Here is a 16119-nt window from a genome sequence, read left to right on the forward strand (position 1 = left end):
CTCGTGAAACAAACTACGATACAGGTACATTTTAATTAAATATTTTATGTTTAGAGGTGGTTAGGTTAAGCTAGAGATTTGATACAATGCACCCCGTCCCACCACCCTCTAATGTGCAAATATCTAGCCCAAACTTTTGATAAAGCTAATGAAATAGAACAAAATATGATGAAAACATAGTACTTTATTAGGAAAATTGTAAAGTTACAAAGTTACGTTTGTCTTTGAGTTTTGTCCTTGTGGCTACCAAACCGGATTTTTTCATAAAATGCACCTGCATCGCAGTTTGTTTCACGAAAGAACCAAACTTCAATTATTGAGTGTGTTCTGAATAATACACAAGTACCTAAAATAATAGTTGGTTGCTATAGTATTTAGTCAACAACAGGTTAAACTAGACTGGTATGAAGTCAATTAACTAGAATTTTACCGAAATATTTAGAAGATATAGAAGATCAAACTTTTGGAATAAAATCTTTAATGTCGCAAGACCGAGGCCCCCCAAAATTACTTTCCACAAGCAATTGTCCGTCCAATAGCAGTAGCATAAACCCGAAACGCACATTGCCGTTAATCTCCTATCTATATTACAACGAATTTGAATTAGCAATTAACATGCCTTAAAAGGAATTATTAAAAACTTATATATTTTCAGTGTTTCGACGTCATTAACAATCAACCTGTTTGTATAAAGGTTTTTCTCTCTCATTGAAGATAAGACAAATACAATTTCTGTGTAAAACACTACAAATTACAACTGTTTTTGCATCTAAGAATAAGACATAGTACAGGCATAGCAAGAATGAGCGGTACTTAGCCCTTCCACCTAAAAAGTGTCACCACCTTGTAAATCACTCGTAAAACACTGGTAAAAAGGCCATTTGTCTTAAAAGTAAGACAATAATTTTACTTTTCATAAATTGGCCTAAAGAATACATCTAGAAAAACCAGAAGCTCGAATTACGATAACAGTACTACCTATTTTTGTTGTTATGTATTACCGTTACCTGAATATTCATCGTCGCTTGAACTTTCCTTTCGTTTTCTCCCAAAAGAGACATAAAATATTGCTCCTCTTTGTATTTCCTTTAAATTCGCTCTTGATCTCTGCTTATCTGTAGTCTCTATTACCTTCCTGATATCTATTTTCTCCATTTCTTTATTCACTGTTTTTTCTAGCACGGTTTTCCACACTGGCTTGTTTATAAGCCCTACTCCTTTAGAGTTTTGGAGTTTATTACAATCACATTCACTAGATTTTGACAATGTTTGCGAAAGAACTTTCTGGTGACACATTCGGTGCGATCCACCTGGAGGCACATGATTCCTTTTTACAGTGTCAAAAGTCTTCCTAAAGCTTAACGGTGATCTGATATTCCTCACGATGTTGAGATGAACCTGGCTTTTACAATTTTTAACTTTATCGTCAAGTCTGCTGCCCGACGCTCGTAGGGTTGTCGAATCTGATGGACTCCGACAAAGAAGAGACTTTTTATAAGCCCCATCTGATTTATCAGCCATTTTTGTATACAATCGGTAGTTCCAAATACGTCAGTGTCTATTTGAGTTTACACTTATTTGGTCTTTTCAAAAGATTTTGCTTCTCAGGCGAAACACTTGTCACATCTTCAATGCTTTAAATGACGATTATAAGATTAAATGTCAAAATAATTTTTTGTTAATTCACATAATACCAGTAGTGTGGTTTCTGAGTTAAAAATAAAAGTATTATTGGTGTATACCCCCTTTTGAAGAAAATACAACAATAATAAAACAAAAGAGCACTTTCATTCGATTCCCCCCCTGTTACTCATGTCTAATATAATAATGGTTGTTTTTGTTACATTATACTCCATCCATCCGAATGCTGCCAAACATAAACCCAATAACATTTCCATCTTATTTTATTGCATGAACCAAGGGCGTCAAACGGGTGAACAATCAACCTCTAGACCCTTAAAAATACTTTTTTTGCGTGTTTTAAATCAACTCCATAGATTTTGAAAAAGACACCCCCCCCCCCTACCATTTCACTGAATGGATGTTCCTGGTATGAATGGAGTTATTTTTTTGACGTGTTTTTGTCATCCTGTCAAAAGCAAACGAGTTGAGATCAACCGGACATATATTTAATTTTATAAATATTTAGAAAAGTAGAAAAATATGAAAAATTGACAAATATAATCTTCATTACAATAAGTATATTATTGAAGCTGTATCTAACATATAGAAATATTTGGTCCCATTAGGGAGGGGGTCCGATTTTCTCCCAGGAGTTACCTTTATATCTGGAAGTTTATTGGTGATTTAGAACTTGAATGCTTATATTTATTATTTCTGTTTTAGATGAGGCATAGACCACCATGAAACCCCGAACTGATTTAGATTTGACACTGGCAATAATTAAATAAAAAAAAACTAGTTTTTTTAACTGAAAGTAAGGAGCGACATTAAAACTTAAAACAAACAGAAATTACTCCGTATATGAAATGGGTTGTCCCCTCCGCAATCCCTCGCTCTTTACGCTAAAGCTTTTAATTGTTTTAAAAAGTAGAATTGTGGCAAAGAGTCAAACTTTAGCGTAAAGAGCGAGGGATTGCAGAGGGGACAACCCATTTCATATACGGAGTAATTTCTGTTCGTTTTAAGTTTTAATGTCGCTCCTTACTTTCAGTTAAAAAAACTAGTTTTTTTTATTTAATTTCTGAACGTTTTTGAATTAATGCATGTTTGATTTTGGCTCTCCGCACATAAATTATTAAAATGAAATTTGTATATTAATTCTTTTTTTGGCTAAATGGCTTTCTCTTAGTTTTGATCAGACGATTTTGTGAAATAAGGGGTGGGGAAGGAGGCCTAGTTGCCCTCCAATTTCTCGGTTACTTAAAAATCTAACTAGAAATTTTAATTTTTAACGAACGTTTTTATTAGTAAAAAATATACGTAACTTAAGAATTAACTTACGTACAGGCACGTACGCAGGAATTTTTTTCGGGGGGGGGGGCAAAACCTTCGAAAAAGCAGATATAAAGTAGCACTTTTTTATTTAGTAATGCAAAAAGCAGGTATATCGGAAAATACAGATCCTGTAGTATTGTAGCGGATGGGGGGGGGGGAAGAAGACTGAAGCCTCAACAGTATGTTTTAGGCTCAGGTTATGTTCATAGCGATTTAGAACCAGTGATTAATCTATTATATCCCTCTGAAAGGGAAATTTTAGGGTTAACAGTGCAATATGGATTCTGTGGGGGGTAGTTCTTTTATTGCAAAAACTTAGATTTTAATGAAAAATGATAGTCTCCAAAATTGATCCATTAAAAGCTGTACTTTATCCTGAAAGGGGGGGGGGAATAAACGCCCTAATATATAGGATAATTCTATTTTGCTGTGGAAAGCAAACTCTCTTTACAAAAAAAAATAACAGCACAATTGCTAATTACTTCAAAGAGGGCAAAAAGTTAGACAGAAAATGGGTTAATAATTGGGCAGTGACTTGACCGGATAATGGCATGCTGTAAAATCCCCAAAAAAGGCTTCACACATATATCTAGATTCTTAATAAATGTCCTACTTTTGCCAGAAATCCCAAGAAACCATGGGGAAATTAAACATTTCAAAAAGTTTTTTTGGGGGCGGGCCCGAAGGCCCCCACCCTGCGTACGTTCCAGCTTACGTAACACACTTTTATATTCTTATATTTTTATTATGTTTACTAGGGGGTTTGTACCCTCGTCATTACCTCGCTCTTTACACTAAATCGTAAGTTTTGTCCCAATTCTTTAAGAATGACCCCTGAATTAGAAAGGCCGCAGAATAAATAGTTGAAATTACTAAAAATACTTTAGCATAAAGAGCGAGGTATTAATCTCCTCCTAAATACCTTGCTCTTTATGCTAAAGTATTTTTAGAACCCCTCATATGCGTAATAATCTCTGTTAGTGTTACGTTTCAATGCTACTCCTTACTTTCAATTGAAAAAACGTTTTCATGTTTATTTTTTCTTTGTTTTTTTTTATAGTAATGTTAGAAAATCCTGCGCCCTTTTCATTGAATTTTTCTTCCCCCATGACATATTCCTCGAAGGAAAGATCCTCCCACGTAGCCCCTTCCCCTCAACCCCACCCCTTAAACCAAAACAGCCCCCTGAAAACGTCTGTACACTTCCCAATAACCATTACTGTATGTAAACACTGGTCAAGGTTTGTAAATTGCAGCCCCTCCCCCAGGGATTATGGGGGAGTAAGTCATTCTTAAAGACATAGTTATTATGGTTTTCGATTATGTGAAACAAAATGGCTATCTCAAAATTTTGATCCGTTGACTTTGGGAAAAAATGAGCGTGGGAGGGGGCCTAGGTACCCTCAAATTTTTTGGTGACTTAAAAAGGGCACTAGAACTTTTCATTTCCGTTAGAATAAGCCCTCTTGTGACATTCTAGGACCACTTGGTCGATACGATGACCCCTGGAAAAAAAAAACAAAAAAAAACAAACAAATAAACACGCACCCGTGATTTGTCTTCTGGCAAAAAATACAAAATTCCACAGTTTTATAGCCAGGAGCTTGAAATTTCTACTACAGGGGTTCTCTGATACGCCGAATGCGATGGTGTGATTTTCGTTAAGATTCTATGACTTTTAGGGGGTGTTTCCCCCTATTTTCCAAAATAAGGCAAATTTTCTCAGGCTCGTAACTTTTGATGACAAAGACTAAATTTGATGAAACTTATATATTTAGAATCAGAATAAAAATCTGATTCTTTTGATGTATCTTTTAGCATCTAAATTCCGTTTTTTAGAGTTTCGTTTACTATTGAGCCGGGTCGCTCCTTACTACAGTTCGTTACCACGAACTGTTTGATATTTGGTCGCAAATCCCATCAATGTAGAAAACTGTTTTATTATATAAACTGTCTTGTGTTTTCAGTCTGTATTTTACAACAAACGATCTTAGGCGTAAATACTAAGCATTTAGTAAATCGATGATGCATTAAAAAAAATTCTTATAACTTCTTAGAAGTTGCACACTTGCTTATTGACTGACCAAATTTTGTAGTTCACTCTGAAAAATTTAACTCTTTGGCCAAGAGCCAACGACGAAAAGGCACAAAGAGCCAAATCTCTATCACCTCAAACACATATCCTGCTTGACAGTTTGACACTGAACTAAAGTACCAACTGTTATGCGGAACTTGAATTGCTAAAAGCTATTTTGCCTTAAAGCGTAGTTACTCGGTAGTCTACGTTAAGTTTTTAAACTCATAGAGGGTAATGAAAAGGTATCAATAAAAAACTATTCAAATCCTGGCCAATTTGTTATGATGACGATAAAGACTTTAGGTACTCCCCTCAAGTATCTGACCTACAGTTGTGGGAGAAAAAATGTAGATCCTCTTGCTCCAACTTCTCAGACTTCAGAAATTATCTTTTTTTCTTAGAATTCCTCATGAAAATAACAGCATTTTTATTTTAAATGAAAATAAAAACGAAAAATCCAAACGTTGATATTGAAAAATACATTTTTCCCTTTCCTTCCATTTTTGTGAAATGACCCCTCTTACTCCGTTCAGGAGACGCAAATACAAATCCATTTCCGTTTTTTGTTGTTGTTGTGCCAGCTACTTCAAAACGTCAGTTAGAACGACGAGTTATGAAAAGTTACTTTTTAGTAACTTACTTTTTTTGAACCGAGAATGTAGCTCAAAAATTTTTTATCATGGTCACCATGAAGGATTAAATTACTCCCCTCAAGGGTTTAAAAAAACTGTAAATCTTCTTGCCCCAACCTACTAAATTTTAAAGATTACCTTATTTAGAATTTCTGGTGGGAAAAAAAAATTTGGGAGGAACCTCCGAATCGACACCCTTTGTTCGTACGACACAAAAAGACGAATAACTATACAAATTGGAGCTACGTCTGACACAATAAGGATGGATACGGTGCAAAATTGAAATAGCACCCATTCATATTTGAAACAGTGATGGTCGGGGACTCAAATGATTAAACGGTTTTGTTTTGTCTTTTATTGTCCTTCCTTCAAAAGGGGTATAGATTTCGGATGGTGCAACTTCAGTTCTGGTCTTAGCAAGGTGTGGGAGTTGTCAACATTACTCACGTTAATTTTTCTCGTTTTGAGTTTGACTCGGTAATTATTTTTAATTTCGGTTCGTTTTGGGTTTCATTTATTTATTGATGGTCATTTGTGGTGGTGCTACGCTCGGAAAATTGTTTGACTTCATTTCTGCTCATTTTTGGTTTAATGAAGCTGTATTTTATGTATTAATGTATTTTATGTATTAATTAATGTATTTTATGTTTCTTCTGTAAGAACGCATGTTTGGCTTGCTATTTGTATATTGAAAAAACATTTTCAGCAAATTTTAATCGTAACACAAATATAATTGTTTAATTCAGTTGTATGCCTCCTCAAGTTGACCGGAAAAATGAAGTTATTACATTTTCCAAAAAATTCCTTCTATGCTCTTTGATTTTCTTAATACGCTTACACTATTTGATTTTCTTAAATTGTAAAAGCGAAATAAGCAATGATTATAAACCGAAAAGTTTCAACTTAATACCCCAATCTCTTCTTGAGATATTGCTGAGGTTCCTTTGGCAACCATATAGACAGTACCTTTTAATATAGTTTTAAACCATAATGGATACATTTCATGACCGTGGAGGGTTGGTATACCCAATATTCCAAGAGACATAGCTGCTGCACTCTGAGACATAGGACTGCTGCTTGTCCTCCAGTCACTTTGATGCTTAAAAAGGCCACTAGAACAATTAATTTCCAATCAAATTAGTTCCGTTTAAAGTTTCAGTGATATTGCTAGCTATCATGGATTGGTGCTGCCTATAATATTACGTATATGTCATTTTATATATATATATATATATCTATCTATATATATAAAAATAAGTTGTCTGTCTGTGTGTCTGTCTGTGGATCAGGTGACGTCATGTTTCTGTGTCAGCTGACGTCATGAAGTTAGTTGTCGTCATTTTTGCTATGACGGTGACGTCATTAAAGATATTTAAGACATATATGTTCACGTAGAAATCTATTAATGTTTAAGTTTAAAATGACTGATGAACGTACAATGGCAAAAGCCGATGAAGATGCTGAAAGAGTCTATGCCAAAAAACTTGCTGCTGATAGAGAAAGTCAGAAAAGAAAGCGTGCCGAGGAATCAAAAGAACAGCAAGGAAACAGGCTTGAGGCTAAAGAACGCAAAACCGCGCAGTTAGATGAAGATCCACCTGGACAGCGAGAGTCAAAACATATCAAAACTGAAAATGATAGCGATGATGATTGGGTTTGGGATTTTGACTCGGATAAGGTCATCAATGCCTACCAGATTTTAGTTAAAAAACAAAGGTTCGGCGATATGTATTTCATAGTGAAGCTGAAAAATAAAGAAGAAAAAGAAAACTGAAAAAAGAAAAAATGTAAAAAACTAAAAAATACTAAAAAGAAAAAACACTCAAAGAGAAATTACAGACCGGGACACAAATGACGACCGGGACAGAGGGAATATAAATAACGACCGGGACACTCAAAGAGAAATTACAGACTGGGATACCGGGACACAAATGACGGCCGGGACACAGGGAATATAAATGACGACCAGGACACAGGTATTTAAGAATATCGTTCAAAGACAAATTTTTAATTGTAAGAAGACCGTTGAAAGAGAAATTTCTAATTGTAAAATGACTGAAGAACCTACAATGGCAACGGTACCACCATCGAAGTAGATAACCAGTGGGTTGTTCCATATTCCCCATTAGTGCGAAACGTCAACCCCAAGTCAAATTCGTGCATTGTTTGGCATCATTTTAACAACTTGCTCTCCATCAGCTCCTACAGAGTTATGGGAAAAATATAAGTCAAAAATGTCCGAAGATATACTCCATCGAAAACAGTTAGAGACATCAGATATGACTTTTGATTTTACATCAGAAATTTATAACTACACTTTAGTTATTATAGAAGATTTGTGCGTACGTATGGCAAACAAACCTCTTCAGGATTTGGGAATGCCTTCACCTAACCGTATCGCTGCTGTTTCGACATGTGTAGAATTGGATCGTGAAAAAAGTACAGTACGAATGATCTATTGTCGTATGTACAAAATAACATTTCCAAGTTAACGTCGGAACAAAAAGACATTTATGATACGATAGACTCAATTTCAGGACGTATACAACTACCTGCTGATTTCTGTAATTTAGTGACGTCCAAAAATTAATTGATTGAAAAAGTATTTCCGAATATTCTAAAAAATTATAAAAATAATAAATGGCTAAGTGAAAGAGCGATTCTCGCACCCAAAAATATAGACGTCCACGAAATCAACAATATTGTTTTGACCAAGATTCGAGACCCGGCAGTCCTTTACAAGTCAGTCGACACAGTTTTGGAACCAAATGAAGCGGTCAATTATCCATCTGAATTTTTAAATTCCATAGATCTTCCAGGGTTTCCACCACACGTGCTACAACTAAAATAGGCGTACCAATAATACTTTTAAGAAATATCAACCCACCAAAGCTTTGCAATGGCACGCGACTTGCCGTAAAAAAAATAATAGAGGCCACAATCTTGACAGGGCCTTTTGAGGGTGAGGCTGTTCTTATTCCTCGCATTCCCATGATTCCAACGGATCTGCCTTTTCAATTTAAAAGATTGCAATTCCCAATTCGATTAGCATTTGCAATCACCATTAACAAAGCTCAAGGTCAATCATTAGAAAAATGTGGTATAGATCTTAATACTGATTGTTTTTCCCATGGACAATTTTGCGTTGCATGTTCGAGGGTCGGTAAACCTGACAATCTATTTATATGCAGCGACAATTGGACAGCGAAAAATGTTGTATATTCGCAAGTTTTACGCAGTTAATTTGTATTGTATCTACCTATCTATCTATCTATATAAAAACGAGTTGTGTGTATGCATGTTTGTTTGTTTGTAAAAAGAGCGTTTGCATATGACGTCATTACTAGTGCATGCGGCTTTGTATATGCACAGACAATGGGAAAGCCAAGAATGTTGTATATTCGCAATTTTTACGTAGTTTAACTCCTGCAGACGAAATGAATGCTTGCCTGAAAAATTCTAATTTATGGGCACACGTAAAAATATTAAAATTAACTACAAATATGCGTGTCCGATTGCAAAACGACGACTCTGGTCAAACATTTTCAGATCAATTGCTGGCAATTGGAAACGGAAAGCTCCCAGTAGTGGGAAAGCCAAAAATGTTGTATATTCGCAATTTTTTAGTACTTTGAAACACATATATAAATCTATCTATATTCACAGGTGGGACACAGGGACACAACTACAATGGCGCGTAACTAATATGGCGCGTAACGACTTACGCGCGCGGGGGGGCTTGGGGGGGTGCGAAGCACCCCACCAACTAGGTGTTGGGGTGGCGCGAAGCGCCACCCCAACAGCTAGTATATATATATATATATATGTATATATATATATATATATATATATATATATATATATATATATATATATATATATATATATATATATATATATATATAGTTTTTCGTCTAATTGAAACGTTCCTTGAAAATTTCCCTTTAGTACCCACAGAGCTATTAGTTAAAGTAAATGTACTAGTAGTAATAATAATACATACATAGTGCCTTATGGCTTGTTCAACTCTTAATTGTCTAACCTAAAAATGTAAGCCGTTCTTGAGATTTTACCTTTTGAAAATCTACATACACATAGTTTGTTGTGATTTAGTTCAATATTTGCCTAAATAGCCCTCCAAAGTTTCATATTAATACCCTTAGCTAGCGTAGTAGCTATAGTCGTAATAGCAGTAGTAGCATTAGCAGAAGTATGCATATAGCGCCTTTGGTTTCTTCAACATCCCGTTCAACACATGCTTAAAGTTTTGATTTAATACAATCAGCCATTTCTGAAGCATTGCTGATACGTCCTCTTGACAATCTGTTGGGGCATAATGATTTTCAGATTAGTTCAATACAGTTTCAATGTTTCCCAAATGTTTTGGCTTAATGCCCTTAGATTTAGTAGCAGCAGTAAAAGTACCAGCAGTAATAGTAGTAGCAGTAGTAGTAGTTTCAGTAAAATTAATAGAGGTAGTCTTACAATTAGTGGCAGTAGTAGCAGTAACATCAGCAGTAATAATAGTAGGAGAAGTACTAGTATAAGCAGAAACAAGTGCAATAGGATGCAAATAATGTCTCTTGGTTAGTTCAACACCCCCCGCAACAAGTCCTGTGATTTTCAACTAATAAAACTGTTATCAAATTTTTGCAGATACGCCCTTTCAACCACGTTTATACAGACGGTGTATTATGATTCAGCTTATATTTGACCCTCATAATTCCCTGAAAATTTCACCCACTTTTAGAAAAAGTTGTAATAGCTGTAGTCAGAGTAGTTGTATTAGTAATAATAGAAGTAGTATTAGCAGTAATAGCACTAGTACTGGTAACAAAAGTAGTATTAACACATTGCTTTTTGGTCACTTAAACCTTCCTCTCATCATGTCCCGGAAGTTTCAATTTAATGCAATTAGTCGTTACTTTTTCATTGCGGATACGTCCTTTTGATTGCCTTTATATTAGTATAATTCTTTAAATTTTTATCTTAATGCTCTTAACCTTACAAGTAGTTGCTATAGAATTAGTTGTTGAAGTAGCAGTAGCAGTAGTTAATGTAGAAGTGGTAGCAGTAGTAATATTAGCCATAGCATGCGTATATTGCCTTTTGGTAAATTGATCTTCCCCTTTAAGCATTGATGCCGGAGTCGGTTTTGTCATAAACGTTTTATCAGTACCACCTGGTGCATCCCAGGGGAGGATTTCTCCAACTTTGTTATCGACACAATGCATTATCGTATCATAAATGTCTTTTTGCTCAGACGTTAATACATATGTATATGTATATGTATATATATGTATATATATATATATATGTATTTATGTAAGCCCTATAGATAGGTAGAGTAGCTCCATAGGAGGCTTAGGCCAAGTAGGACCTTGTCCCAGTGGGGCCCATAATAGAAACTGGGAAACCCTCCCCTGGGGGTCATAATTTCAGGTGGAGGAGGAAGAAGGCCCCTCAAATGTACACTCAGCAGGGCCAACTGCCGTGTTCACGCGTCAGATGAGTTACAAACCTTCTCCCAGTAATGGGTTAAATTGCATGGTGAAGCAGAACACCACGTGGGAGGATCCTCTATAGGAGGACAACTGCGGCAGGGCGTAAGATCCAGATTTATGGACAACGGCCTCTGTAAAGGGCTGCCTCGACCCTTTCGGGGTACCTGCAAGACTGGGAAACTTGCGGTCAATTTTTTCCACTTGAGGAGTGGCGCCCCTCGAGGAAATTATAGCCTAGTAAACAACACAGCACTTGTACGGGATTCTGATTATTGGATAATTTTCTGGGCTTGGTTTGTTTTGATGGGCGTTTTCGGGCTGAAAAACCTCTTCCTAGCTAATTTATCTACTATGGGCTGCCTCCCCGTAGTAGCATAATATTTGTAGGCATGAATATATAATGAGTCGGAGGTAATAGGCTTGGGACTGTCTGTGCAGGATTTCGACTCTTGTTGATAGAAGAGCATCGCCAAGTGCTGAAAACCATGTTGTGACCAAGATGGGCCCAGGATTGCACAAAGCCTCCAACTTACTGGAGGTCCCAGGGACTTCTTGCTGTCCGGTTCTAAGCCGGCTTAAGCGCTTCGGTGTAGACTTGAGAAGATATGTTGGTCCCCATCCTGCACTGGTATCCGGGATCACTGCTTTTCTTGAGGCCAAAATAATTTCAAAGATTTAAAGAACATGAAAATTGGAACTTGGAATGTTACGACGTTAAAAAATGACTATCGCATCGACATTTTGACTGACGAATTCAGACGGTTTGAACTGGATTTATTAGGAGTTTCAGAAACTCATATCCCAGGGGTAGGAAGCATGAAATTAGGTGACATAGAATTTGTTTACTCAGGAAGGAAGGATGGGGTACATAGACAGGGAGTAGGGCTCATGATGAATAAGGAAGCTGCTAAGTCTTGTTTAGGCTGGGAAGGTATTAATAATAGAATACTAATTGCTCATTTTATGACTAAAAAGTTTAGGGTATCAGTTATAGTAGTATATGCCCCCATTGAACCAACTGATGGAGATACTAGTGACTCAGATGAATTTTACTTACAGTTACAGGAGCAAATAGACAGGGTACCAGGTAGAAATATGGTGTTTTTGCTAGGAGATTTTAATGCCCAGGTTGGTAGAAATAGGGATAGATGGTATCCTAGCCTAGGTAATTTTGGTGTAGGAAAAGAAAACAGTAATGGCTATAGGCTTTTGCAATTTTGTAGGTATAACAACCTAGTTATAACCAATACGGTGTTTGGTCACAAAATGGCCCATAAGTTGACATGGTATTCACGTGATGGTAAGACAGCAAACCTTATTGATTATGTTATTGTAAACAGAAGACTAGCAGGATCAATACAAGATACTAGGGTGTATAGGAGTGCCGTTATTGATGTTAAAAGTAAAGATCACCATCTAGTAGTGTCTAAGGTTAATTTAAAGCTGAAATTTCGGAAGAGTAACTCCCTCCCGGAAAGTTATGATGTTGGTAGACTTCAGGATGAAAATTTGAGAAAAAAATTCCAGGAACAGTTGAGTACTAAACTTGAGGGTTTAAAATTTGACAATGTGGAAGATGGATGGAATAATTTCAGAAAAACAATTTGTGAAGTTGCTGATGGTGTCCTAGGGAAGAGTGCTAAGACAGCAACTAGGAATATTAGTGAAAAAGCTTTAGGTTTAATAGAGAGTAGAAGGGGTTTGTATAAGAATTATCTGAGCGATAGGTCGTATGAAAACAAAAGGAATGTAAAGAAAGTGGAGAAAGCATTAAAATATGAACTAAGGAGATGTGAAATGGAGGCGATGGATAAAATTGCTGAGGATCTGGAAGATGCGGCTAGACGGCATAATAGTAAAATATTATACTGGCATGTTAATAAATTGAAAGGGAGTAGCCGATCCGGACTAGTCCCAGTTAAAGATAGAAATGGGGTCACAATTAGTGATAAGGAAAAAGTTAAAGAAAGATGGGTGGAACATTTTGAGAATGTGCTAAACCGAGATACAGTTGCAGGAAAAGATATAGATGAAAATGAAAAAGTTTGTGATACCTTGGATGTGAAGGAAGATTTGTTTAGTGAGGAAGAATTAGCGACAGTACTAGAAGGATTAAAAAATAATAAGGCCCCAGGTGCTGATAGTATGATTAATGAGTTCCTTAAATATGGTGGCTCTGAGGTTAGGAATAAGCTACTGAAGATTATGAACATGATTTTTGAAAAAGGGGAAGTACCCAATGATTTTAGGAAAACCTTAATTAAACCACTGTATAAGAAAGGTGACAAGAGTGAATGTCGGAATTATCGAGGCATTAGTCTGGTCTCTGTAGGTAGCAAATTACTGAGTAATATGATACTTTTTAGACTGAGACATGCTGTAGACAAAGTTTTAAGGGAAGAACAATGCGGTTTTAGAAAAGGTAGAGGATGTGTCGACCATGTTTTCACTCTTAGGTTAATAATTGAGAAGTCCCTTCGTTGTCAAACACCTTTGGTCCTTAGTTTTATCGATTATGAGCAAGCTTTCGATTCTGTTGATAGAACAGCGTTAACAAAGGTCTTATCGTTATATGGTATACCAGAAAAATACATTAAAGTGATTTGCGCTATGTACGAGAATAATACTGCTGCGGTTAAGGTAGGAAATGAGGTTAGCAACTGGTTTTGTATTAAATCAGGAGTTAAGCAGGGTTGTGTTCTATCCCCCTTTATATGGATCATTTTGATGGACTTCGTCTTAAGGAGCACAGGAAAGGCAATTGGAGACCATGGAATCAAATGGGGAGGAAGAACGCTCCTGGACTTAGATTATGCTGATGATTTAAGCATATTAGATGAAAGTGTGAGCAAAATGAATGAATTTTTAGAGGTTTTACGAGTTCAGGGTGCTAAAATAGGCTTGAAAATTAATGTTAAGAAGACTAAGTCACTAAGGTTAGGAATAAGTGAAGATGAACAGGTGACCTTAGGTAACGAAAAGATTGATCAGGTTGGGAGCTTCAGTTACCTTGGTAGTATTATTAGTAAAGATGGTGGGAGCAGTGAAGATGTTAAAAGTAGAATAGCTAAAGCTCAAGGTGTTTTTTCACAGTTAAAAAAAGTTTGGAAGAATAGAAAGATAAGCCTACAAACCAAGATTAGAATATTGGAAGCTACAGTGATGACAGTGGTCAAATATGGCTCTGAAGCATGGACACTCCGAAAAGCAGATGAAAATTTACTAGATGTTTTCCAGAGAAATTGCCTACGGATTGTTCTGGGTACCCGGCTGACTGACCGTATTTCAAACAGTAGGTTGTACGAAAAGTGTGGTTCAATCCCGCTTTCTGGGGCTATAATGAAAGAAAGGTTGAGATGGCTAGGCCACGTTCTACGGATGAAGGATGACAGATTACCGAAGATTGTCCTTTTTGGCCAACCGTCTGGGGCTACACGGAAAGCAGGTCGTCCTTGTCTGGGTTGGGAGGATGTCATAAATAAGGATTTAAAGGAAATGGGAACTTCCTGGGAGGGTGTAAAGAGGGAGGCTTTAAATAGATTAGGTTGGAGGAGGAGCGTGCGTAGCTGTGTTGGCCTCAGGCGGCTTGGTGCTGCAGTGAGTTATTAGTAGTAGTATTAGTAGTTTAAGCATTCTCTGAAAGCTCCAACTTAATAGTAGTGACCCCTCCAAAGTTTCTATGAGGCTCATAGGGAGTGTAAAAGTGGAGTAGCTAGTCCCTCAAGACGTTATTACCACACCTGCAAACACTAAAGTGCAACTGTAACGGTATAGTACATATATGTCAGAGAGAATGTTTTCTAATAGATGCAGATGCATTTTGTGCAATAAGGAGGGTATACTTTGGTTGTTATGCTATTGGGTTAGTTTACCCTTGGTTGTTACATAATAGGCTGTGTTTACTTTTGGTTGTTACGTAATAGGACTTGTTTCCACTAGTCAAGCAGAAGAAGTTTTATTAAGACATTTTTCTTTAAGATCTTTTTCAAAAAGTTTCAAGCCATTCCAAAACCTTTTTTAAGACGTTTTTCTTCAAGACGTTTTTCAAGAGATTAATAAAACTTTTTTCTTCATGACGTTTCAAGACATTTAAAGAGATTTTAAACAAATTTTTGTTCAAGACATTTTTCAAGACATTTCAAGACGTTTTTAAGACGTTATTCATCGAGATATTTTTCAGAATTTCTTGGGTTGTTATGCAATAGGGGAATGTTGACTTAGGTTAAGGATGACGTAATCGAGCGTGAATTGCTTCTTCAGGGAATGCGCCACTGTACGGCATTGCTGTCTCTGAAACTTGAGGCTAAATATGTGTTTTTATGATATTTCTAAATCAATTAACTATCTCAGAATTTTCACACAATAGCATTTTGTCTTCTTTTTTTCTAGAATTGCTGTTTTGCGTCATACAATGGCTGGAAATTGCGCATTGCGGTGGGACAGTCTTTTTGGCTAAAATGAGTGTCTATGTAAACCGTTGTTCTATAAGACTACCTGCAACTGTGAAAACGAATGCGCTACCGTTCGACATCACTGTCTCTGAAACTTGAGACTCAATATGCGTTAAGTTTTTTTTTATTTCTAAATCAATTGACTATCTCAGAATTTCTACAGAAAATCATTGTGTTGCGAGAGCAACACTTTGGTTTTGTAAAATTTTTTTCCTATGCCACCGATCTCAGCTTATTCCTGGAAAATGGTAACGGTATAACCTGTGCGGTTTTTACAGAAAGTCTGGACCTCAGGCCGGATTGATGAATATGATATTACATTTTGGAAAGCTCCGCAGAACTCTTGCCTGGGGTGAAAAGGGTGTTTTTTGCTTTTCCACGAGCCAGAGCCTATGTTGTGCTAAGTGAAGTGGAGTTATATAGCCTACGTCAGAGAGGAGTATCTGAAGTTATGCAGTCAAGCTTTCGCTTTATCAAACCATGTTTCTGCTTTCGAG

At 36.5% G+C, this 16119-nt stretch overlaps 1 protein-coding gene across 5 annotated transcripts in view; it reads right to left on the bottom strand.

Moving 5' to 3' along the window:
- The window catches only part of LOC136041872 (disabled homolog 2-interacting protein-like), a 173786-nt gene that overhangs the window by 125371 nt on the left and 32296 nt on the right, over window positions 1-16119 (bottom strand). The window contains exons 1-2 of one of the 5 annotated variants that reach the window (XM_065726658.1): window positions 5043-5170; window positions 1002-1708 (exon numbers count right to left, since the gene is read on the bottom strand). The exons of 1 other annotated variant lie outside the window; for it this stretch is intronic. In XM_065726658.1, the coding sequence (XP_065582730.1) occupies window positions 1002-1521 (520 nt within the window). In that variant the 5' untranslated portion in view covers window positions 1522-1708; window positions 5043-5170. Of the gene's footprint in view, window positions 1-1001; window positions 2579-5042; window positions 5171-16119 lie in introns of those variants that run through there. 3 more of the 5 variants (XM_065726659.1, XM_065726657.1, XM_065726660.1) reach the window with 3 other exon arrangements.

The sequence above is a fragment of the Artemia franciscana genome, unplaced genomic scaffold (genome assembly GCF_032884065.1).
Source record: "Artemia franciscana unplaced genomic scaffold, ASM3288406v1 PGA_scaffold_47, whole genome shotgun sequence".
Classification (NCBI taxonomy): Eukaryota; Metazoa; Arthropoda; class Branchiopoda; order Anostraca; family Artemiidae; genus Artemia; species Artemia franciscana.